General features: G+C 37.4%; 1 protein-coding gene across 5 annotated transcripts in view; it reads left to right on the top strand.

Moving 5' to 3' along the window:
• Positions 1–25362, top strand: part of Pkia (cAMP-dependent protein kinase inhibitor alpha) — a 65103-nt gene that overhangs the window by 5041 nt on the left and 34700 nt on the right. Inside the window, exons 2-3 of one of the 5 annotated variants that reach the window (XM_085836035.1) lie at positions 21963–22015; positions 22338–22452. The exons of 2 other annotated variants lie outside the window; for them this stretch is intronic. Coding sequence is in view for 1 of the 3 variants with exons in the window: in XM_029475492.2 (XP_029331352.1) it covers positions 21963–22015 (53 nt within the window). In the remaining 2 variants the exon portion in view is untranslated. The remainder of the gene's footprint in view (positions 1–21962; positions 22016–22337; positions 22453–25362) is intronic. 2 more of the 5 variants (XM_029475492.2, XM_085836036.1) reach the window with 2 other exon arrangements.

Below are 25362 nucleotides of genomic sequence, written 5' to 3'. Positions count from 1 at the left end.
TTGAGCTTTGTACAAGAAGATAAGAATGGATCAATTCACATTCTTCTACATGATAAACGCCAGTTGAGCCAGCACCATTTGTTGAAAATGCTGTCTTTTTTCCACTGGATGGTTTCAGCTTCTTTGTCAAAAATCAAGTGACCATGGGTGTGTAGGTTCATTTCTGTGTCTTCAATTCTATTCCAGTGATCTACCTGTTTGTCGCTGTAACAGTACAATGCAGTTTTTATAACAATTGCTCTGTTGTACAGCTTGAGGTTCATTCTTTTTTTATGCAGTGCCTCCATTGAGACTGAATAGGGAAAATGGGATCATATTGGAGTTTTGAGCTACTCTCAGTGAAAGTATGAGACCCTGTCTCTCTTCTTTTTTTCTGTTGATTTTTCTTAGTCTTTTTTTTCCACTTCAGATTTTATCCCGCTCTGACTGTTCTCCATTCCATACCTCCTCTCCCCAGCCCTACCTGTCTCCAATAGGATGTCCCCACCCCCCCCACTCCATCCCACCAGATCTTCCCACTCCATGGGGCCTCCAGTCTCTTGAGAATTAGGTGCATCTTTTCTCACTGAACCCAGACCTAGCAGCCCTCTGCTGATTATGTCTCAGGGGGCATCATATCAGCTGGTGTATGCTGCCTGGTTGGTGGTCCAGTGTCTGAGAGATCTGGGGGGTCCAGGTTAGTTGAGGCTGCTGGTCCTCCTACAGGGTCACCCTTCTCTTCAGCTTCTTCTAGCTTTTCCTGTCTTATACAAACACCAAAAGCTACATTAACATTAACAGTGGTGCCTTGATTGATAGCGCTCTCCAATACTTTCCTCCTTTTGTAGTTATCATAAATAATCCCTACCAAGCAGGGTGGTAGCTCATCCAGCTTCCCTCTAACCCTCTGAAACTCACCCATGCCAGCCCAACATAAAGTCACTTCCAGTGCATGCCTTCTGATATCAGGGATATCAGGACTCTATATCTTTACCAGTTTAGCCATCCTGCATGCCTTGAGATTCATAGTTGTCACATCTTATGTGAAGCCTTCTCTGATAAGATAAGCTTTCTTCTCCTTTGTCTGATAAGATAAGCTTTCTTCTCCTTTGTCTAAATCCCCATAGTTCTTTCTGTCTTGAACTATTCATTGTGTGAATGTGCACTGCCTCTTTATAAGGAGAAGAAAGAAAGAGAGAGAGAGAGAGAAAGAAAGAAAGAAAGAAAGAAAGAAAGAAAGAAAGAAAGAAAGAAAGAGAAAGAAAGAAAGAAAAGAAAGAAGAAAGGGAGAAAGGAAGAAAGAAAGGGAGAAAGGAAGGAAGAAAGGGAGAAAGGAAGAAAGAAGGAAAGAAAGGGAGAAAGGGAGAAAGGAAGAAAGAAAGAAAGAAAAAAGAAAGAAAGAAAGAAAGAAAAAAGAAAGAAAGAAAGAAAGGAAGGAAGGAAGGAAGGAAGGAAGGAAGGAAGGAAGGAAGAAAGAAAGAAAGAAAGAAAGAAAGAAAGAAAGAAAGAAAGAAAGAAAGAAAGAAAGAAAGAAAGAAAGAAAGAAAAGAAAAGAGAGAGAGAGAGAAAGGAAAGGAAAGGAAAGGAAAGGAAAGGAAAGGAAAGGAAAGGAAAGGAAAGGAAAGGAAAGGAAAGGAAAGGAAAGGAAAGGAAAGGAAAGGAAGACCAACGATGAAGACAGGGGCTGAAATCAGCGCATTACCTCAACCAACTGTGCAGCACCTTCTATGTGCATCCATGGCAAATGTTCATGGCATTTTCATGACAAAAGGACTCAGAATTCTGTGCTGACAAGTGTGCAGTTGAGCATGGCCAGAACTGACAGCTGTAGTCCACTTTGAAACACACTCATTTATCATTAAAAAACTGTACATCTCCTTCATGTCTAATTTATTCATAATATTGCTATGTGCAGGAGTTTGTCTTTGTCAGTGAAGGAAATGATAATAAATTACAGTCATCAGCCAAACAGTTTCCAGTCTAAGGAGCTACATACCACCTTGAATGCATTGAAATTCTTAGCTGCCTTGTAAAGAGGCTGTAACCAGCTGGCATCGCTGCTCTTGATTCAAACACATGTGGTAAGAACAATAGTAACCTAGAAGTAATTCAAGAAGGGGAGGTTAAGTCTCAAAAGGACACATTCAGCTGTCACTTCTTTTATATGCCCCCTAACACTTTTGGTTTCTAGCCAAAATATAGTAATTGCATAAGCACAAAAAGTGATTGTAATTTTTAAATCTTTATAATATCTGTACTCATGTAATAAATTTATATTTTATAGTATATTTTATAATTATTTAAAATGTTCCAAGGTGTAAGCACATAAGGAAACTAGAACATGGATATATACATATATGATGGGTATATTATTTTAAAATTAGTTTAGTTATTTAATTACATAAAATTTGAAATCAATTTAACACATCAATTTTTCATTTTAAACTACTTTAATTACATACAGTCACTATGTTGTACAAAGGCCATGCTATCCATTTTCAGAAATTTTTGTCATCCTGAACAAATTTTTTTATATGTTAAATAGGAATCCATCATTCTCTGTCCCATTAGCTACCTAGTAAACTCTGTATTCTGTGCCTATCAATTTGTCGATTTTGTGTCACAAAAAGTGGAACTATTGCACTAGTTATCTTATTATGTTTGGCTTTTACACTTAATATGATGCTTTCAGAATTTATCTGTACCATTATGAGGCAGGATTTCATTCCAGTTGAAAGCTATTTTATCTATGCATGTACTATATTTTGCAATTTTTAGGTGCAGAACACTTTCAGTAGTATACTGCATTGCTAGCTTGCATTATGCTTTACAACAATCTAGGAATGTTTACTAAATTTCTATGTGTATGCCATAATTTATTCAGTCAAAAAAGTTGGTAAGTACTAAGTATGTATTAAGTAAAAAATTGTCTTGTGATTGCAAGCTATGGTTATAAACTTCAAGCCACAGTTATGTGGTTATAGACATAGTGGTTTATGTATCTATAACATAAAACTTAATGACTTTTATATTGGGTGGAAGTATGAATAAGCACATATGTTTGTTTGAGTATGGAAGCTAACTTTAAAATTTCTGACCTTCTGTGGAGAGTATTTATTTATCTTTCCTCCCAAGCCATTTGCAGGAATCTTGCAAGTGAACCCAAGTAATAAAAGGTTTCTGAATAAGGAGATAGTATCGCATTTTTTCATCTGTAGTTTGCAAGGAAACATACTCTATATAAATATTGGGAGATTTCAAGTTTCACATATTTTGTAATTTCAAAATCAGTGTGGCACAGATGTCACATCTTGCAGAAGAGATGAATTGATGGGAAGTTTCTGGTTCCAGAAGTGGATCACTGTGTCTAACGTAATCTATAGCAAGCTCTGTTTTTAAAATTCAAATGTATGTGCCTGCTTTATGGTAGCTCTTCAGCCTTTTCTTTGTTTCTTTCTGGTGCATCCTTTTAGTTTATCTTGAGGCAATTTTTAAAATGCCAGCATTTATTATTTAAGCTGACTTATCTAGTGCTTGGAATATGGGAAGCATAAGTGGAAATATGGAATGTAACTACTCAGTGCATGACGATGTTTCACCTGTCATGTGCAAGGCAGGAGAAACACTCAATGTAAAGATGGAGAAATGAGTGTTGTGTCATATACTTAAAACTCATGGATTGAAATAGTTTGTATTTAATTGGCAAAATCACTCCACAGTGTTGTTGCCTGTAGACATGTACCTGTGGTAAATTCTGAATGTTTTCCCTTCTTTTTGCTACCACTTAGGGTCTCACTTTGTCAAATGAAATTTGGTTTTTAACTCATTTGCTGGCAAGGTGAGCTACAATAAGTTTCTTTTCCTCTGTCAACTTCTTTTATACAATTAAAAACAGAAAAATTAGGATAGTTGTGATTATTTAAAAAATAACATAATAAGCTAAGTGTGGTGTTGTATGCTTGTAATCCACATACTCAGAGACTAGGGCAAGAAGACTCCTTGCTGCTGGTTCATACTGCAAGATCTGGTCTCGAAAGCAAACAGAAACAATAAAAAAAAAACCAAAACTTACTGTAATTTCTGTAGTAGTGAGAGTGACTACGTATTTTCCATCTTTACTATTTGTGTGAGATGTTTATAATGATACCTTGTTACGGCATCTCTTCCTGAATGTCGCCCTAACATAAGCCAAACCAAGCTTTGAAAATGCCTGAGCCTCTCTATTTCAAAGCAATGGGCTCTGATCCAACAGTGCTGTGGGAATTAGTCTTAGCTTCTATTTTTGACTTTTGAGCAGCTGATTGGATAACCTAACACAAGTGATTGGCATCTTCTTTCCTCTCTGAATTATGCTGCATGTCTCCTCACACTTGTCAGTGACTCATCAGAAATGGCGGGGAGGGTTTGCTGTGAGGGTGTTGACTTCAGAAACCAAACACCATGAAGGAATGGAAGTGCCTCTTCCTGGGCATCAGCTTTAGCATGAATCTCAGCCACGTGGCGAGCTTGTGAGAACAGGATTGTGGGGGAGTGACTGATGCCACACCTCTCTTTCTTTCTGACAAATTCCTATAAAGTGGTTTTGCTGTTAGTCTGTAAAGTCTGGCTAACAGTGGTAGAGGGAGACTGTTGGAAGAAGAATATTGTGGGAGAGACATGGATTGCTGACAGGCCCAGATCTCCCTCTCTGTGTCGTCCACATCATCTTTCTAGAAGATAATAACAGTCGACTGGGAGCCTACGGGCTATCCTAAGGTTAGCACAGCATAGTACTACTCTCCTGTGTAAATTCACTATGAGCCTGTCCTACAGAATCACTCCTAACCTTTGGCCAAACTCAAGTTCAGTTTCAACCTTTAACCACTCTTTGCTGGATTTTTTTCTATACAAAACAAATGGTCATTTTTCTTTTTGATCACTAAAAGATATCAAGAAATACGAAAGCCAGTTACGACTGATGATATTAAGTAAGCCCCATATAGCTTTAACTTACATGAATTTCCATATTACATAGATAAACTTAGGAGTATTTATTTTTCTATAAATTGTTATATAGTAAGTATAATTGCCACATGACATCTTTCTGCTGGTAAATATTTATGTTATAATTAGAAATGAATGTAGAGAATCTTGGTAAGTCAAGCATACTCTAGTTGAAAACCATATATTGACAAAGATCAGCACAAATTTTTCTTGGTGACATTTTTTGTAAAGTTGGGTGGATAGGAAAGGGAGGATAGATCTGAAAGGAGTTTTGGAAGGGTAACAAATATGATCAAAACATCATATTCAACTGAAAGAACTAAAATAATCAACACAGTCATAGCAAACTAGAATAATTCTCAAGGAAGGAAAGAGGCTTTCAAGCTCACTATGGCATCTTACAGTGATTCTGGATTTCACACTGCTGTGAAAAAAATCATTAAATGCCTGGTGTTAATGAAATGTCAAGAGTCTGTGGGCTATTTGGTAGCATATCATGATAAAATCTTTGCATAATTTGTTTCTGAAATTCACTTCCTGTCGGGTAGTCTAGGATATCATTTTAATCTTCCTTTGCATCTGACAAACACAGTTGAGTCAAAGCTTGATTGAAAGCTTGTAGCATAGGAGACAGGCAAGTCTGGAGACACTTTGGTAGAATGTATGGCTCCGTTGTGGAGGAGTTAGGTTAATGCTGACTCATCCTAGCAGGAAGACCTCAGGACTGAGAACCAGTGGAGTTGTGTGAATGACAGTGGTTGCTGCGACACACAGGTAGTATGCTTATTTCTGCCAAACTATGAATGAATTGATGTTTCATTTTATAAGGTATGTGAACTAAAAATAATAGGCCACAATTATTTTTAAACACTGAAGAAACAACACTAGTATAAAGAAACAAATCTTATGTCAAAAAATCAACTGTAAATAAATTAATTAAATATGGCATACAACATGTAAAAGAAAAGCTAATGAGATCCATTTTAGCAGACAACAGAAATCCTTCTTATAAACAGTAATATCTGAACTATACCAAAAATAGCAGCAAATGACAACACTTTAACTACAATAATTCTTTTATGCAGTACTAAAATCTAAGTTAAAATTGAGAACTTCACCTTGGAGTAAAGGATGCTTATTAATTCTTTTGAGAATTTCATGCAGTGTATTTTGATCATATTCATTCTCTGTGCTACAACTCCCATTCCTAACAGATCAATTCCAACATCCCACCATCTCTTTTTCTGTAGTTGACATTGATACATGTATAAGTATACACACATACACACACACACACACACACACACACACACACACACACACACACACACACACACACACACAAAACCTGCTGCTCCTTTTAATGTTGCTCAGCTCATAATGTTTATATTTTGGAACCAGCCATGTATGAGACTCATCTCTGGGGGAAGACTGATTCTGCCTCTCTTGGTAGCTACTAATTGCCTATAGCTTTTCACTGAGGATTAAAGTCCAGGGAGATTTCTCCCACACACTTGTTATGTCAACTGTCATCATTTGGCTCTTGCTTAGGCTACCATACTGTTCAGATTTTGAGGGTTCAGCTTTCCTGGCCAATAAAGAAGTTACAATTTGACAGTCAATGCTTGGATTCTCTGGCTTTTACAGGCTTTCCACCTCCTCTTCTGGATGTTCAGAAGTTGGTATGAAGTGCTAGCAAAAGTCAAAACCAAAGAACTTCTCTACCATGACTTTCATCTACCATCAACCTGGGAATTGTTTTCCACTGTAAAAATAGACATGAATTGTGTCTTAAGGGGATTGCTGCTTTGTTTCATTTTGTATTTGTTTCTAGTAAAATCACTGTTATTTTATTGTCTATTAAATAAACCATGTACAGGCTATTTAGGCATTTTTACTATTCTAAACTTGCCACATCTACATCACCTTTCTCTCTTTTAGTTGTCCTGTGCTAATTGAGGCACAAGCCTTCTCAAGAGCTGTTATGAGTTCCAATTTCTGTGATGATTTTCAGGCCCTGAACTCTGCCAGCAAGATTTAGCTGAAAGGACCCAAATATAGCTGTCTCTTGTGAGACTATGCAGGGGCCTAGCAAACACAGGAGTGTATGCTCAGTCAGCTATTAGATGTATCACAGGGCTCCCAATGGAGAAGCTAGAGAAAGTACCCAAGGAGCTAAAGGGATCTGCAACCCTATTGTTGGAACAACATGATGAACTAACCAGTACCCCGGAGCTCTTGTCTCTAGCTGCATATGTATCGAAAGATGGCCTAGTCGGCCATCACTGGAAAGAGAGGCCCATTGGACTTGCAAACTTTATATGCCCCAATATAGGGGAATGCCAGGGCCAAAAGAATGGGAATGGGTGGGTAGGGAAGTGGGGGGCGCTATGGGGGACTTTTGGGATAGCATTGGAAATGTAATTGAGGAAAATATGTAATAAAAAATATTAAAAATTAAAAAAAAAGAAAAGGCATATTTCTGGCACAGTGTAAGATGATACACAAAGTTTAATAAACGTTAACTCACAATTGATAAACCTTTCAATTGAGTAACCTCCATTATTTTTGTTTGTTAAATTGGATTGCCATCCTACATGAAAATTGGTTTCATGTCCAAACTTCCCACAGGGGCTCCTGTGTTCAGTCCTACCCTCTTAGCACTAAGGCCAAGAACATAGATTATTTCAGCAGCATAGATTTCCTCTGGTTTCTAAAACCAGTACTTGTAACAGCCCCAGGATGCTTCTTGTGATATACTAAGAGTTTCTTCGATAATGGAAATCTATGTCTTTCTGCTATAGGAAGCAGTAAACAAAAACTGCTAATTTTATGATTATGCTAAAGCCTCAACTGGTTTCCTTGGAAACTTCTTGCAAGATCTGCATTGTCTTAGAAAATGAGCTTCTTTGCCAGTACATTCAAAGAGTGACACTTTGTCATCACCTACAAATTAGTGTCCTAGACACCAGGTCCTATAGTGAAAGAGGAGAGAGTTTCACTAATTACATTTAAGGGGAATATTCTACCTAGAATTGTTTTTAGCTTGAGCTTAACTTTTATAGATGTGAAAATCTCATGAATAGCAATATATCTAAAATAGTGGATTTCCTTGTGTTATATACAAACCTTCAGTGCAACACGGGAAGCAAAGGAATGAAGCAGCAGAGTCCTAGGACCTTGAAGTAGGAAGCTGCAACTCCTTACCAGGATGTTTTATGAAGTTCACTGAAATTGAAATGGGAAGGGGACCAAATATGAACAACTCAGGATATATCTCATCACTGAAGCCATCAGTTGCTTGTTGTTATAAGTAATTCTCCATCACTTGGCTTCCAAGCCAAATAAAATCCCCCATGTATCTTATGGGTCTTTTATTCATTTTGTTTTGTTTTGTTTGCTCACTGTAACTAGTGGTAATGAACACAGATGCTCATGTCATTAGTCAAACAGAATTTTTGACTTTCAAATTTCTCTTTAAAGTATGTGACAACAAAAGTAATCTCAGATTCTTAATTTAAAAAAATCTGTGCATATTTCTTATCATGTTTCTGCCTCCCTCTACTCCTCCCCCACATCCTCCTCACCAGCCTGCCCACCTAGCTCCATATCTCTCTTGTGGCTAGTTCTGGTGCTCTTTGTATTTTGATGCTAATTCCAGGAGGGGCTGTGAAGTTTATCCCCACCTTAATGTGTAAAATAAAGACTAGAACCTGTGATTGAGCAGTGGAAAGGAAGGTGGAACTGAAAACTTTGGGGAAGAAAGAGGAGACACAGAGAGAAAGAGTGAGAACAGAGAGAGAAGGGAGGAAGATGGAAGGAGAGGAAGACATCCAGATTCCATGTGGCTTTAAATAGTCACAGGTAGCTATGAATATCTTATAAGGGATTGATAATTACAGGACAATTTGTCTTATCTAGGTGGACAATTTATATCTATATCAATTGGTTCTGAGTAAATTGTGTGATGTTTTGTGAATTGAGAATTTATTGATATATAAATCTTACTGATTAATTATAAGATTCTAGAGTTTTTATTTTACTGGGTTGGATTTGGGACCACTGACAGGGGTTGGATGACTGGGAATGTGGATAGAATCCGCAGCAGGAGAACCATGTTCACTCACTGCATGGGGCTAGCAGATGCAGCAAGACTGCAGGAGCAGAGAGTAGCTGGGTAGAGTGGGGGATGGTGCCACTCATTTAATATTTCCTGCAACATATCTCTGTCTCTTGCTCTTTTCATCTCTCTCTCAAACCCCCAAAACAAAAAATAAGAACAACTTTACAACAATCCCAATAAGACCAAAAAAGTAAGAATAAAAAAGTCAAAATACAACAAAACAGAAAAGCCAACAAAAATCACAAAGCTCGCCTTTTTTTTTTTTTTTTTTTTTTGCCAATTACCCCTCGACATGGATCTGCCCTGGAGCATGGTTGATATATTCAATGATATTCCTTAGAAAAAATTATTTTCCCTTTACTAGAAGATAACAATTGCAGGTAGCTTTTTCTTTACTGGTGGAACCCTGTGTCCCTTTCCCCATCTCAGTGCTGGGATGTGATCTGGCTTGACCCTGCTTGGTTCTTGCACATCCCACCATAGTCTCTGTGAGTTCCTATCTGTACCAGTTCCCTTGTATCTGGAAGACACTGCTTTGTTAGAATCATCCATCACCTTTGGCTCTTTCTCCCTCTTCTTCATCATATATCCTTGAGTCTGCAGGGGAGAGATTCGTTAAGACATCTCATTTCTGACTGCACGCTCCAAAGTCTCTCTACAGATTATCTAGCTGTGGGTCCCTATGTTAACTGCCATGCACTGAAAGAGGAAATTTCTTGGACTAGGGTTGAAAATGCTCTGATCTACAGGTAGAGCAATATGTTATTAGGAGTCTATTTTGTTTTGGTTTTGGTTTTGGTTTGGTTTTGCTATGTTCTTTAGCAGAATAATAATAGTAGGTTTTCTCTAGGCCTGTGACCTCTCTATCTCAAGTTCTTTACCACTGTATTAATGTCATATGGGTTTCATTTCATGGAGTGAGCCTTAAATCCAATCAGAAAGTGGTTGGTGGCTCTCATAACATTTGTGCTACTATTTTATGAGTGTATCATGCAGGCCTGTCACTCTTGTATTTTAGGTTTTGTAGCTGGGTGTTACTGATCATTGCCTTTATCTTCCAATAGTGTGCAAAATATCCTGCAGCACATAAAAATTAGTCAGTAGGGGTGAAAATTCTACCTGAGCACCTATTTGACTTCTCCAGTTCAGCAGCATAAATAAGTAAGTGTTGTCTTAGCAATCAGGCTTTCCCATTAGATTGTGGAAGGGATTCAGTAACCTTGGAAACAGCTTGTAGTAATTGACAGATCAATTAGACTCCTTTGGCCAATTACTCAATAAGATGTAACCCTTTCTTAGCACTAGAGGTTTTATTTGGTGGCATAAGATGTCTAGGAGGGGCATTGCCTCCTCCATTATAGGGTGGCTTTATTTAAATTTCTCTTGTATATGAATATTTTAAGAAGATTTTACAGTAATAGGTTCACATATGTTTCTGCAAAAGACTTTTAGTGTTACCTGTTCCTTTTTTACCCTGCTCATCTATCTCCTTCTCCACTTAATTCCTCTATTCTAGTTGCCTGAGTATCATTCCACAACACTATATTCTATTACTACTCACTGAATTGAGATAATCCATCCCATTTCTAGGTGCCTCACTATATACATAGCTTCTGTGGTTATTTGAATCGTAGGTCACATGTAGAAAGCCTAGAAGCTAGTATCCACATATACAGAAACATACAATATTTATCTTTTGTCTTCTGGGGTTATGATTGACCTCACTTAGAATGTTTCTCAGTCATTTGTGTTATATCTTTTAAGAGTATTCTGCTTAGTTGTATATATCATTTTTAATTGGATTGTTAATTTTCTGAATGTTTATTTTTTATTTCTTATATAATCTAGGCACTATTCCTATTTCTGTTGTAACTATAGTTGGTAAAGGGATTTTTTTTTTCGTTATTAAGGCTGTTGCTTTGTCCTTGGCCATGTAGAAGCTCTTCAGCTTCATGATGTTCCAGTTCCTATTGGTTAGTCTTAAGGATTATGCTATCAATGTCTTGTTCAGAAAGTCCTTTCTGTGCTAACGAGTTTAGTATTTAAAAGGAAAATTCACAGAATATCATAATGGAATGTATTCATTCATCTATTCAAAATATACACTTGAATACTGATTCATGATTTAATAAGACAGTTCTAATCAGTTTTAGAGGAGATGCTGCCTAGTGTGACATAAAACTAGTCATCACTCACAGTTAAGCTTTGACTCAGAAAAGAAAGTAAAAGCTGGCCAACAAAAAAATGTTAAGATTTGGCAACAAAAATACCTCCTTAAATATGAGAAGGTTTTGTCCACTGAAAATGTGATTTCCCTATAATAAAGATACATTGTATCTGAAAATAGTACAACTGAGAAATATGCTAATGTACCAAAATGGCCCTGTAAAATCTCCGGTCTTAAGTCCAGTGGAAGCTTGTTGCTAATTTAAGGCTTTCTAAATTTAAGGTCATAACTTAAGTGATTAATAACCTTGAAATTTAATTAGGAAAGTGACTGATGGGCATTTCCTAGGATGATGTTTATTCTAATTTCTCTCACTTAACCTTTGTTTCGTCATTCTTTTGAAAATCAGCCAGTCTGTACAAATTCTCCAGCCGCAGATAATAAGAATCCCCTTGCTGGCAAATTTCCTTGTTAACGTGAATGCAATTAAAATTTGAAGAATTGAGGTATAGCTTTAATGTCTACATTCCTTCCAGTTTACATAATGTCTACATTCCTTCCAGTTTATTTAAACTCAAAATGTCTTTGATCAACATTTAAATAAAAAGTACATTTTTAAGTCCTTTTATTTCATAAAATTATTTTAAGAATGAAAGTAAATCCATACATATCTTTGGAATTATGTTATAAGACATTATTATGAAATAAATGATATTTTAAAAAATACTATAACACTTTGTATTATTTGTAAAAACATGTATTAAGTTAGAGTGATTAAACTCCAGGGGTAAAATATGTAATATATTCTGCTTAAAGATAATAACTTACTACCAGAAATATGAAAATATTGCTAACATTCATGTGGCTTCAGATGATCCAAACTACCCATAATGCTTGAGTAGCAAGCATTTTATACAAAGCAACATCCACAACCATGCACCAAATAATTTTAACTGTTCTTCTTTCCTCAAATCCTTCCTGGCATTTGTTGTTATTTTCTTGATGACATTTATTTTAACTGGAATGAAATAAACTCATAATTCTGGGTTGATTTGTTAAATCCCTAACTTCTGCTTTAGTTCCTTCTAGAGGATTTCGAAGCAATAGTTTTCATTTGGAATGTAGAGGTAGCTGTTGCTTTATATTTCCATAACTCTAAAGAATTATGTGTTTCTTTGTTTGTGACATGACACATTTGATATGAATTGGAAAACATTTTCATGAAGAGAAATAGCCAGTAACACTTGTGCACAATAAAAGCAAAACATTTGGGCATAACTTTTATAATCAATAAAAAGGAGGAACATTTTTTAAAGATTCAGAGTTTTTCTTTAGCTTGGCTTCATAGGACATTTTCACTATTCAGTCTTTCTTGGCGATGGTTTAATTTTAGAAACTGACTTACTAATTGCTATTATTTTATAATCTACCACGAGAGTGAGCTATTAGGCAAAAACCATTTTTTTTCCTTGAGTAAACCTGGCAGTACACCATCTAAGGCAAAAATAAAAAAAAATATGATCTAATGGAGACAATTTCCATAGGGGAGGCTAGTTGGACTCAACTTTTCACTCAACTGCTAAGTGAAAAGATTTTGTCAGGTGATCTGGTGGAAACATGCTGGAAGATACCAGTGGGCCAGAGAGAGGCTCGGTTATGTAGTCAGCTCATCTTTCTTAATTTCCTCAATCTAAATTAGGCTCTTCTCTCCCATAGGGATTGGGAAATAGGGCACCTGGTCAATATTTTGTAAGTTCTTTAATATGGGTGCTCCTGACTGGTATCTTTTTAAAGTACTTGCAATCAGTTCATTTAAAGGATACTTAGGACCAGCAAAAGAAATCACAATTCAAAGTTTTTCTAAAGTAAGTGCTACAGAAAGTGGGAAATTAGGACCCACATTCTGGGGTGGGGAGGTAGATATTTGACTAATCTGAATGAGAAAGAAACTTTAAGTCTCTTTTTGTCAGTCAAATCTGAACTGCAAATACATGTCTGATTATTAGCTATGGAGAGATATTAGAGAAGACCAAATGTCCCTCATCCATCCACCCCAGAGCCATATTTTGATTTAGATATTTCAATCATTGCTTCCTGTGGTGCACAGGATGAGACTCCTGTGCTGGATAGTTTAAGTCAACTTGACACCAATTCAACTCATCTAAGAGGAGGGAGCCTCATTTAATAAAACGCCTCTGTAAGACTGAGCTGTAGGACATTTTATTACTGAGAGATTGAAAGTGGAGGGGGCCAGCTCATCTTGCATGGTGTCATCCCTGGGCTGGTGGTCTTAGGTTCTATAAGGAAGCAGGGTGGGTAAGCGATGGAAATCATGCCAGTAAGCAGCACTTCTCCAAGCCCTCTTCCTCAGCTCCTACCTCTAGGTGCCCTATTTGAGTTCTTGCCTTCCTTCTTTGTACTGTCTTGCTTCAATGATTGACGGCAATGTGGAAGTGTAAGTCAAATAAATCCTTTCCTCTCCAACTTGACTTTTGTTCATTGCGTTTTATCAGAACAGTAAAAGTCCTAACTAAGAGAACCAGGTTATCTTACCATGTGAAACACATATTTTTAAATATTTACTTATCAAGATAAGCCTTACTATAAACTTCAAGCTGTCCTGGAAATCAGTTCCATGTGTCTCAGCCTGCCTATTGCCAGCATAACTGATGTGAGCCAACCACACCCAGATGATTCCTTTTCTTGACCTTGAACCACAGACTTCATTAGAGTAATGATCCAGTTCAGATTTGTAACCTCAGAATTGGTAGTAATGACTCTTATCCTTAGCAAGTCAACCAGTGCTGAAATAAACAGGACTTTAGAAAGACAGAGAACATGGACAGCACTGGCTATTAATATAGGAATGGCAATATGGAATCTAGGAAATAACTTAAAACTGTTAGTTTAAGCAATATGATCAGAGGCTATATTTTCTTGGAAGATAAATGTTCCCAGCAAATCCTAGAAATATAAAGGTAGATCAAACTCAGGTTCATTTTTAATTTATGCTGTTCGAACAAACCCATGTTAGAATATACAATTTAATCCTTCACTGGTGAGGAAAATACTGAAATTTCTTTCTTTAGTGAGAAAACTGATATTTGGAGTAGTCTTGGGGGGAAAACACTGTCACTTTTATGAGATTGATGAATAAAGCCACTTGATATGCCTATCTTAAACCTAAATTGCAATTAATTTTGTAGAAGATAGGTAAAAATCAATCATAAACTTTTACCTTCTGTTACTATGTACCTGGATTCCTTGGAGACAACTTCTAACTTTATATTCTAAGTGATGCCCTAGAGAAATGATCATCCTCAAAATATAAGTAGAATCAGGATGTTATTACACATAACTTTAAAGGATGGGAATAGAGTTGTTCCAAAGTTTTGAAAGTGAGGCCAAGGTGAGAATCTGTCAGGCTAGACTTAGAGCTCCTGGTGTGGGGGAGGTGACTTTGAGAATTGCAGAAAGGCTTACAGCTTCCCTGGGAGTGGAGGCTGTGTTTTAATTTAACTTTTTGGCTAAAGAGGATTTTTAGCCATAATCAAGGTTAGAGTCATACTTACTAGAAATTCAGAATCTGTGTCTAGTTGACGAACTAATCTCTTAGGCAGCCATCACGCTCCATCTTCTTTTTGTGAAAAAACACAGACCGAACCACTTTCCCAAATTAAGACCGGGTCTGGACCCTTCCATTCATTAGTTAATGGGTCCCGCCTCTTTACCATGGCATAAGAACTAGAAGTAACTGGATGCCAGTGGCGATCCACTACAGACTGACCTTTAACATCAGATTGCAAAAAAATTTAGAACAAATAAATCAAAAACAAGATGTGCCTTTGGTGACCTTGGGAGATATAACTGCCCCTGTTTTGTTTTTAAAAGCCAATTTTTTAAAAAAGTGTGATGAGCACGTTCAACTATTCCTTATCTAATGGGGTTATAAGGAATTCCAGTTTTATATTTGATGCCAAATTCTTTACAAAATGAAGTAAAATTTTTGTTAGAATAGGATGGCCCATTATCTGTCTTAATAAGTTTAGGCAATCACATGGCATTAAAGGCTTGTAGGCAATGATCAATTACATTTTTGGAGACTTCTCCAGTATGTAGAGAAGCAAAAAGAAATCCTGAACAAGTATCAATACAAACGTATATATTTTAATTTTCCAAATTCTGTATAATGAATTACATTCATTTGCCAAATATGACTAGGCATAAGACCTCATGGATTAACTCCTAAATGTGACACTGGAGATAATGTAATACATTTAGGACATTGTTTTACAATCATTCTTGCCTGCTCCTTACTGATCTTAAGTCAGAGCCTTAAGGTATAGCTAGAGAGATGAAATTTTTCATGATCACGTTTGGCCAAAGTAGCAGGATCTGAAATTAAAGCTTCTCCTATTAGAGCTCTGTGGATGCAATCATTGCCTTCAGCTAAAGGTCCAGGAAGACCAGAATGAGATTGTATGTGGCCAATATAGAATGGGTGTTTTTGAGCAAGAATGATGTTTTGCAATTGTGAAAACAGGGATCCTGCTGGCGTATCAAAGTTAAACATACCACAGGTCTCCAATAAGGGTACCGATTGTGCAACATATAAACTATCAGTAAAAATATTAAAAGCCTCGTGTACAGACTGAAAGACATTCAGTACTGTTGTTAATTCTGCTAATTGAGCTGAGAGGCCAGGAGTCTTTATGATTACCTGTTGATTATTTATAAGATATCCAGCTCGCCCTTTAGAGGAGCCATCAGTAAACACCAGTACAGTGTGGTGTAAGGGTTGTAAAGAGGTCATATTAGGAAATATCACCTCATGTACATTCAAAAAATTTATCAACCTATCTTGAGGGTAGTGGCTGTCTATTGTTCTTTTGAATCCTATTTGAGCAAGCAACCAATCTGTACTATGCTGTTTCAGCCAAGCGTCTTGACTTACGCTGTAAAGCTGAACAATAATATCTGGCTCTTTGCCAAAATAAATTAGTGCCTGCTTCCTTCCAATGATAATCATCTGGGTTACTGTTTCATAATATGGCAAGATATTATTTTTAGGAGAAATCCTCAAATGTATCCACATTAGAGGAGACTTTTGCCATAACAATCCTGTATGTGAAAGCAAAGAGTAATCTATATAAGTGACAAATTGCTCTTCAATAACTTTTTCCACTTGTTGTAAGGCCAGCAATCCTTCTATGGTTAGAGATCTAGGGGAGGTTGGATCAGAACTCCCTTTTAGAATATCAAATAAAGGTTTTAACTCCCCTGTAGTGAGCTTTAAATAGGGGCGAAGCCAATTAATATCACCTAAAATTTTTTGAAAATTATTTAAAGTCCTTAAGTTGTCTCTGCGAATAACTATCTTCTGGGGAAAAACAGCTTAATCAGTAAGTCTAAAGCCCAAATAATTATAAGGATCCTGAGTTTGTATCTTTTCAGGAGCTATCTGTAATCCTTTCTCAGCTAAAGCTTTTTGTAAATCTCTATAACACAAAAGCAAATCTTGGGGGTCTTTTCCAGGCAACCCAGGACAATTTCTTAACTGTCCAAAAACAGTCCTTTTGAAGGAACAGTATTTTTTCTTATGAGTTGCATAAGCAATTGCAAGCTTGAGAATTAATAGCATTTGAGGGATGAACAATTTTAATCAATTCTAAGCTCTGAGCTATATATATTAATAAAGATACAAATTAAGCTTGATTATTAACATTTTAAAACACCATCTACAGCACACAGTTTAATTATCTGTGTTGAAGCAAGGGGAAGCTCAAAAGAATAAGCGTGTGATCCAACTCACATATACTTTTCTCCCATAAGAGGGCTGTTTTTAAACACAGTAAATAGGATGCATACATGCACGAATTTATAGAAAATACAAAAGCATACATAAAAACAATTTTTTAACTTATCTTTGGGATAAAGATTGTCGATTTAATTTAAACTGATGATATGCAATAGATCAAATATTAATATTCTGTAATAACCAAATTAATTGCTGATTGGAACAAGGAACAGACACTTAGGTTTTCAAGACACAATTTTTGTCATAGTTTTTCTAAAATATATGAATTTATCTTACAATTCTTTGTTAGTACCACAGCAGCCTTAATAGGATGCTGAAACTTTACTTTGAGGTGCAGAAGGATGACTTTACAACAATATTTTCTCTTGCCAAGTAATTGTGGGCACATTTAATAACCAATAACTAAAATAGGCAGCTAATATTTAATTACCATTGATTATAATTGATAACAACTATAAAAGCTTTCTTTAATTTCTGCAAGGCCTTTTGTTCTTTACCAGTTAATTTGTGTCTCACTTAATAGCACCTGACAAAGGCTTAAGCTCTCCCGTGGTGAGTTTAAGGTGAGGCCTTAGCCAATTAACATCTCCTGGAAGCTTTTGAAAATAAAAATTTGAAGCAAATCAATTTTTCTTTCTTAGATTTTCAGGACCGCGGTTTTCTATTATAGCTAAAAATCTAAGTATTAAAAGATATTGCCTCTGAATCTTAAGGAATCTTCCCTGAAGGCAGGGAGAGGTGAGGTTCCCTAGTCACAGTCTGTGAAACAAAAGAAATGCCACACAAGCCTCACTGAGGCTGCTCTGAGCTGAGCTCCGCATCTACCATAAGGCAAACACTTCTCAATCAGAGCACTCTGCTAGAGTCCTGGCCCAAAGATTATCCCTATTTTGAAGTATCTTTAAGGACCTGTTTTCCTGGGTTCACTCCTGCCACATGTGGTTTAGAATGACTCTAACTCTGAGTTACTAATTTTACGCTAACTTTCTATTACAAGCAAAAGGCTGCCTGCCCCTTTAAGAGCTACATTTGCAATCAGCTCCCAGCTGGGCTTTTGCAGTCACACTAGCACTTTTCTAATTTTTCACATAGCTCTAAACACATACACAAAACACACAAAACAGAAACCAACAGCTCCAGACACATGCAACCCTTTCTTGTCTCCACGAGCAGGCAAAAGAATTAGAGGGGTAAGCTTCCATTTCATAAACAAAACTTGGTCCCTCTGACCGATCTCTGATCTCCATAGACTGCCCGGTATCTTTGGCTCTCCCTACTCCCCAGGGCGTCCCCTGGGGAGGTAGTGGTCTTCCTAGCACATCTGCTGACCACAGTCCTCTGGTCCTTACAGCCCGAAGGGACAGCTGCAAATACCAAGTGCATGTTTCAGAAAACCCCATCGTCTAAAAGCACCAGAGAAACCAAATGCAGGCAGATCCAAACTCAGACTGTGCCAAGTTTCAAAGACATGGGAGAAAACACAGACAACAAACCAACACAACAAGCACATGTTCGTTTCAGGAAACATAAGACAAACACTCGAACAAAGACACCTGCGGCACGCACACAAGAGGGGATTCCCCAATTTTCTCTCTGTCCCTGGGAGAGTTTCAAAATCTACTTTCCTCCCACCTGATGCAGTTCCCAACTGCGGCCATCCACCTGATTATAAAATCCCTTTTATTTATTTTTTTGTTTGTTTGTTTTGTTTGTTTGTTTGTTTGTTTGTTTGTTTGGTTTTTTTTTGGTTTTTTTTTTTTTTTTTTGGTTTTTTCGAGACAGGGTTTCTCTGTATAGCCCTGGCTGTCCTGGAACTCACTTTGTAGACCAGGCTGGCCTCTAACTCAGAAATCCGCCTGCCTCTGCCTCCCGAGTGCTGGGATTAAACCCTTTTATTTCTCTTGCCTAAAAACAGCAGCTGACTGCTTGCCTGTTGAGTTCCTAGTTCCTGATAACTCACTGCTGAACCTAAGTGAATCCAGCGCGCGGGTTTAGCGCTATTCCAGTTTAGCCCATACCACACCTTCTCCAGTACAGATTTTCTTTAATTCTTTTCTTCTTCCATGGAGCTCCAAACCAGCAGTGCTTCTTGCAAATGTCCTCTGCCATTCCCAGGTTCTGAGTTGGTTCACCAACTTGTTGCAAGCCGGCCAGCAGCTCTTATGTCCGGGTTCGAGTGTGGGAGACAGCCTGGAGCTGAAAGAAAAGAGGGAGTCTAGGTGGGTTGAGAAATAATGGAACCAAGACCACTAGTCTGCTCAAGGTTCAAATGTTTAATAGCGGACACACTTTGTAAAGGGGGGGGGGTGTCCAATCCTGCCATTTCATCCTTGGAGCCTGGAACCAGCTGCAGGTGATGACTTGCAGGATAGGGAGTATTCTCCGAATAGTTCCTGGGGCCTCTCAGCAGGTAGTAATATCTTAAAGAGGAACAGTGACAGAGGCTCAACAATAGTGATCTAGGGAGGAAGGCTCCACCCTAGATAATCTCCCTAGTGGCAGCAAGGTCAAGTTCTGGCTCAGCCTGCTTCAGGCTTGTGGGAGGCTACAGAAAATGAAGCCACAACATATCCAAACTTATGGGAAACGATGAAAGCAGTCCTAAGAGGAAAACTCATAGCTCTGAGTGCCTCCAAAAAGAATCTGGAGGTAGCATACACAAGCAGCTTGACAGCACACCTAAATGCTCTAGAACAAAAGGAAGCAAATTCACCCAAGAGGAGTGGAAGGAAGGAAGGAAGGAAGGAAGGAAGGAAGGAAGGAAGGAAAGAAAGAAAGAAAGAAAGAAAGAAAGAAAGAAAGAAAGAAAGAAAGAAAGAAAGAGAAGAAGGAAGGAAGGCAGGCAGATAGGCAGAAAGTAAGAAGGGAGGGAAGGAAGAAAGGAGAAAGGGAGGAGAAGCAAACAAGAGAGGAAGGGGAGGGAGGTGGAAGGAACGGAAGAAATTGTCACTTATTGTTTTGTTTTCTAATTTGACCTCACTTGACTTTTATTAATATGCCATTGGGCTACAAAATTAATTTTCAAAGTAACAATAACCTTTCTAAATTGTTCACAAGTCTGTAGTGAACAGTGGTCATAATACATAAACCAAATTTTATCTAGTATAGCTTAATGGTTCCAGTTAAAAACCAGTCAATGCATGATCATATTCTTGAGAACTGTCTCGACCTTTACCACATTGGTACACACCATTCCTTATCCAGTGTTGTCTTTTCCTTGTTCTCTTTTTTTATAGCATTCTGAACACTAGTTATACCTCTTATGCATAACCTTCTTTTCTGACCTGTACCAAGTCTATTTATTTATTCTGCTATCATATATTTATCTTCTCTTGGCTTCGGAAACTCATTCTTCCTTCTTACTTCACATACTATGCAAGACTTCATGTATAAGAGAAGCTGTTAGCATTTCTTATTTTTACAGATTCATAGCAATTTCATGAATTAAAATCTACCTTTGACTGTTTCGTACATTCCACTATAATCTGTTCTGCAATTGTTGATTTAAATTGTGTCTTCAATACATAAAGTTAAAATACTTACTATTATAAAGCTATGTAGCTAAGTAAGGGGTACATGTGGCAGGGAGTTAGCTAATGTATATTAAATATGAGGAATTAATGGTCCACTAAAATCTTGTTTCCCATCTCTTCACAATGATTCTATCAAAGATCCTTGTGACTTTATAAAACATTAAGATGTTGGGATTTTACACTTGATTCAATAGAGAGATTTTTAAATAATACATCAATATTTGAATATTTCTCAAAGGGTATAAGATTATCCATGTGGCTTGAGGGCCAGTCACAAAACATTTTGATGCCACAGCTTGTAGCATGTGACCTTTCAATACATACTCATTGTATCGTATTGTTATTCATAATTGAAGGAAGGTCAGAAATCTTGGCAATTCATGTTTCTAATGTGGGTTCAAACCAATTACAGAGGTGATTTGAGATATATTCCTATAAGCTTTCTTTCCCACTTATTGGAATAACAGTGAATCATATTCTAAAGACTCTCCGAAGTCCTCTGATGGACTAACAGCTACCTACAGAAGTAACTCATTCAGATTCATGACTCTCTTTGCTTTCTTCCAGACCCTTTCTCCAATTTCTTCAATTTTTTTTTTCAATTTACTCTTTAGTGGGATGACCTACTCCATAGAAAGTATTCACATCTGATGTCTTATCTCAGATTCAGCTCCTGGGAATTCAAACTAAGAAATCTCAAACTCCTCTTGACTTAATATTTCTGTGCCTCTTACAGAGCAATAAATGGCATTATTGCAAAGGGATGCTGTAAGATATGTCAGTCTTTGTAGATTATACAGACCCCAAATCAAAACCAACATGAATTTACAAACAAACTATTTTTATGTGTGAGAGAATGACCTATGGGTAGAACAAAGTAGAAATAATGTCACTTGTTTTCTGCTCATGGAGATTTGACGTTTGTGGGCAGGTGGTACCTAACAGGTGTGACTATAATTTAAGAAGCTTACTCCATTAGTCACCAGGAAATTGCTATTATTAGTTTGCAGTCTTGACCTCAAGACAGTGTTTTATTTGTTTGATCTTACTGTAATATCCATCAGCCTTGGTTACTAATAGTTAATGGACTTGTTCTGTCTTCACCTTATTTAAAATCTACACACATGCACGTACATAAACAAGCTTTGTGTGTGACAAAGTTTGAAAGGGCATTAAGAGTGTCAGTGAAATGGCCTGCAGATGGATTCTTATGCATATTTTATAATTAAATTTCACAAAACTAACTTCTGAAATTACAAATGAAGAATGCTACATGGGAATTCAGTGTAGAAGCAAAGTAAGTAAAATATATTTTAAAACTTGAATCCTTTCTGCTCATTTTGTTTCCTAAATCACAAGCAATCGACACTGGGCCTTCTGGAACCACTTTGCTTGGCTTGAAGTTTCAAAAGGTAATCTGTGGCTTTATTGTATTTATTTCAAACTTATAAAAAGTAATCTTTTTAACCAGGTGTGGTGTTGCATGCCTTTAATCCCAGCACTTGGGAGGCAGAGGCAGGTGGATTTCTGAGTTCGAGGCCAGCATGATTTACAGAGTGAGTTCCAGGACAGCCAGGGCTACACAGAGAAACCCTGTCTCAAAAAACAAACAAACAAACAAACAAACAACAACAACAAAAAAGTCGTCTTTTTAAAAATTAGAAGATATTGAAGATAAAAAAATGAAATCTATAGGTACAGATAATTAATATTTCACTAACACCTTCTTTTCAGCTTCTAACATATCCAGGCCTGATATCCCCAAGAGGAAATTTCTGGTAGAAATCTGAAGACTATTTCTAAGAAAAAAATAACTCAATGAATTGAGACCAAGACAGTTTGCAATAAGGTAGGAATATGTGTGATCAGCTCACATGTACAGACACCTCAGTAGCGTTTATATAAAGATGGGTATCTGAGTTATGCTAGGAGGCTTTGCTTTCAATTCCCTTGGAGATGGAACTGTTTACCAGAGAGTTCCTTGGAGAGAAGCAAATATAATAATAGCATGATTTTCCCCCAGTTTTAGCTCATTGTTACTATGTGCACTTAGGGATCTCAGGAGGCTGCAAATGCAGAATGGTAGATTAACCTGTTCCATTTTCTCTCATAAGATCAAAGTCATTTTCAAATGTTGTCTCTATGACCCCCCAGTTCTTTATCAAAATCAAGGACCCTGATAAAATCAGGTGAGGAGTAGTTCCAGCAGAGTGTATAAGGAATTGACTAGGTTCTATCTGGGGTACCTCTAGGCTGTTTTGATCCTAAGTGAGGTTGGCAGGAAGGAGGATGGGGCATGTTGAAGAGAAACTATTTTCATGTAAATGCTGATCATATGTTCCTACCTGATTGGAAACTGTCTTGGTCTCAATTTATTGAGTTATTTTTTCATGTTTTACGTATGTCAGAATCCCACTCACAATTTACTTTGGTTTTTTTATTGGTTGTTTTATCTATTTACATTCAAATGTTGTCCAAGTTTCCCCTCTGCAACCCTCCATCCCATCCCTTTCCCCTTTGCCTCTATGAGGGTGCTCCCCCACCTGCCCACCCACTCCTACCTCATTGCTCTAGCATCCCCTCACACTGGGGTATCAAGTCTCCACAGGACCAAGGGTCTCCCCTCACATTGATGCCCGATAAAGCAATCCTCTCCTACATATGTAACTGGAGCTATGGGTCCCTCAATGTGTACTCTTGGATTGGTGGTTTAGGCCCTAGGAGCTCTGGGTAGTCTGGTTAGTTGATATTGGTGTAATCCCCTTCAGCTGCTTCAGTCCTTCCCCTAACTCTTCCAGTGGGGTCCCCAGGCTCAGTCCAATGGCTGGCTGTGAGTATTCGCATCTGTATTGGTCGGGTGCTGGTAGAACTTCTCAGAGGACAGCTATACCAGGCTCCTGTCAGCAAACACATCTTGGCATCAGCAATAGGGTCAGAGTTTGATGTCTGTGCCTGGAATGGATCCCAAGGTGGGCAGTCTTTGGGTGGCCTTTCCTTCAGTTTCTGCTCCAAGTTTTTGTCCCTGAATTTCCTTTAGATAGCAAAAATTCTGGGTTAAAAGTTTTGAGATTGGTGGGTGGCTCTATTTCTTAACTGAGGGCCATGTCTATCTACTGGAGATATCTCTACAGGTTCTATCTCCCCTTTATTGGGTATCAACTAATGTCATCCCATTTGGTCCTGGGAACCTCTTGCTTCTGGTACTTTTTAGTGGCTACCACAGTTTCCTTAACCCCCCCTACTACATATTTCTGTTCAATTTCCTGACCCTCTGTACTTCTCCCCTGTCCCTTATCATACCTGATCCTGCCCCCTTTCCCCCCTCTTCCTCCTCTCTCCCTCTCAGGTCCCTCTTTCCCTCTAGCTCCTGGGATTATTTTGTTCATCCTTCTAAGGATTGAAGCATCCACACTTTGGTCTTCCTTCTTAAGCTTCATATGGTCTGTGAGTTGTATCATGGATATTTTGAGCATTTGGGCTGATATCCACTTATCAGTGAGTACAGACCATGTGTGTTCTTTTATGTCTGAGTTACCTCACTCAGGATGATAGTTTGCTTTTTTATTTGCAATTTGGGATGAGCATTTTGGGCACTGATATTTCCTATTTTATGAGTCATAAAAGCAATGACATCAATATCAAGAACTATGTTTTCTCATGTGCAATTAAAGAGTCAGTGTTTAGCATCACACGTGACCTCTAGTTAGCACTTCAAAGACACATCATAAATGACAAATAGCTTCAAGAATGAGTGAAACAAGATAATAAGGCAGAACGGTTGTCTGCCCTATGTTGTGTTATGTGTTGACTTGTTTTATGTGTTGACCTGTATTAAGCTTACAACCAGATTATTGAAATGTGAGCAGAATGTTCCTACGTTAGTCTTCTAGGCCACACTATTTCTAAAAACATGATTTTAAGCATTTTATAATTGTACTCTTAAAGATAATTTTTAAATAACTATCAATTAAATTCTGTCCTACATTCTTTTTGATAGGTTGAACAGCTATAGTACCACAACAGAGATGTTTTTGTAGGCTGTTGTTCTTACCTTCAGTGGTCCCAGGAGAGAAACAAAGGTTTCTTAATTAATTAAAGGAATATAAGTGTCATAGGTTGCAGTTACCAAACTAAAAAGGAAAGAAAAAAGAAAAAATACAAATGGTCTAAAATAGCATACTGAAACTCATTTTAAAAGGTATGAAAACACAGTCCCCTTTTCTTTTTCTTTTTTTTTTTCTTTTTTTTTTTTTTTTTTTTTTTTGCTGGTGGGTGGCAGTCAATGCACTTGCTAATAGTGTGTTTGGATTGTCGGAGGTCAGGCATTAACTCTGCAGCACTTTCGCTCTGAATACATTTGTCCACAAATTCAAGTTCATCTCCAGCACTCCCTTCCACCCTCTATATTACCTTGGTAACAGAAATTGTACTTCCCTGATGTTTTTAAAGTTCCAGACAGCCAAAAGATTAGCACCACTTTAAGTAAAGATGATACATGTTAAAAGTAGGATGCTTCATTATGATACTAAATTCCTCATATTAAAGGATTTTATAACCAAATGGTCTACAAATAGAGGTTTATAAGGGTATGTGTATAATCTTTAGGAGCAGAAATTATTATCTCCGAAAGTAAAGCCTACCAACAATATTAGCTATCTAGAAATTTTTAAAAACAGTCTTCTATAATATTTAATTCTGGAAAGGTATATAATTTTGAAACATAAGGACAAAAATAAATTTTCCCAAAGTTAAGAACTAG

This window comes from Mus caroli, unplaced genomic scaffold, assembly GCF_978045245.1.
Source record: "Mus caroli unplaced genomic scaffold, Mus_caroli_1 scaffold_3, whole genome shotgun sequence".
Classification (NCBI taxonomy): domain Eukaryota; kingdom Metazoa; phylum Chordata; class Mammalia; order Rodentia; family Muridae; genus Mus; species Mus caroli.
The sequence above is the reverse complement of the archived record's forward strand: the minus strand, read 5'-3'. Positions and strand labels throughout refer to the sequence as shown.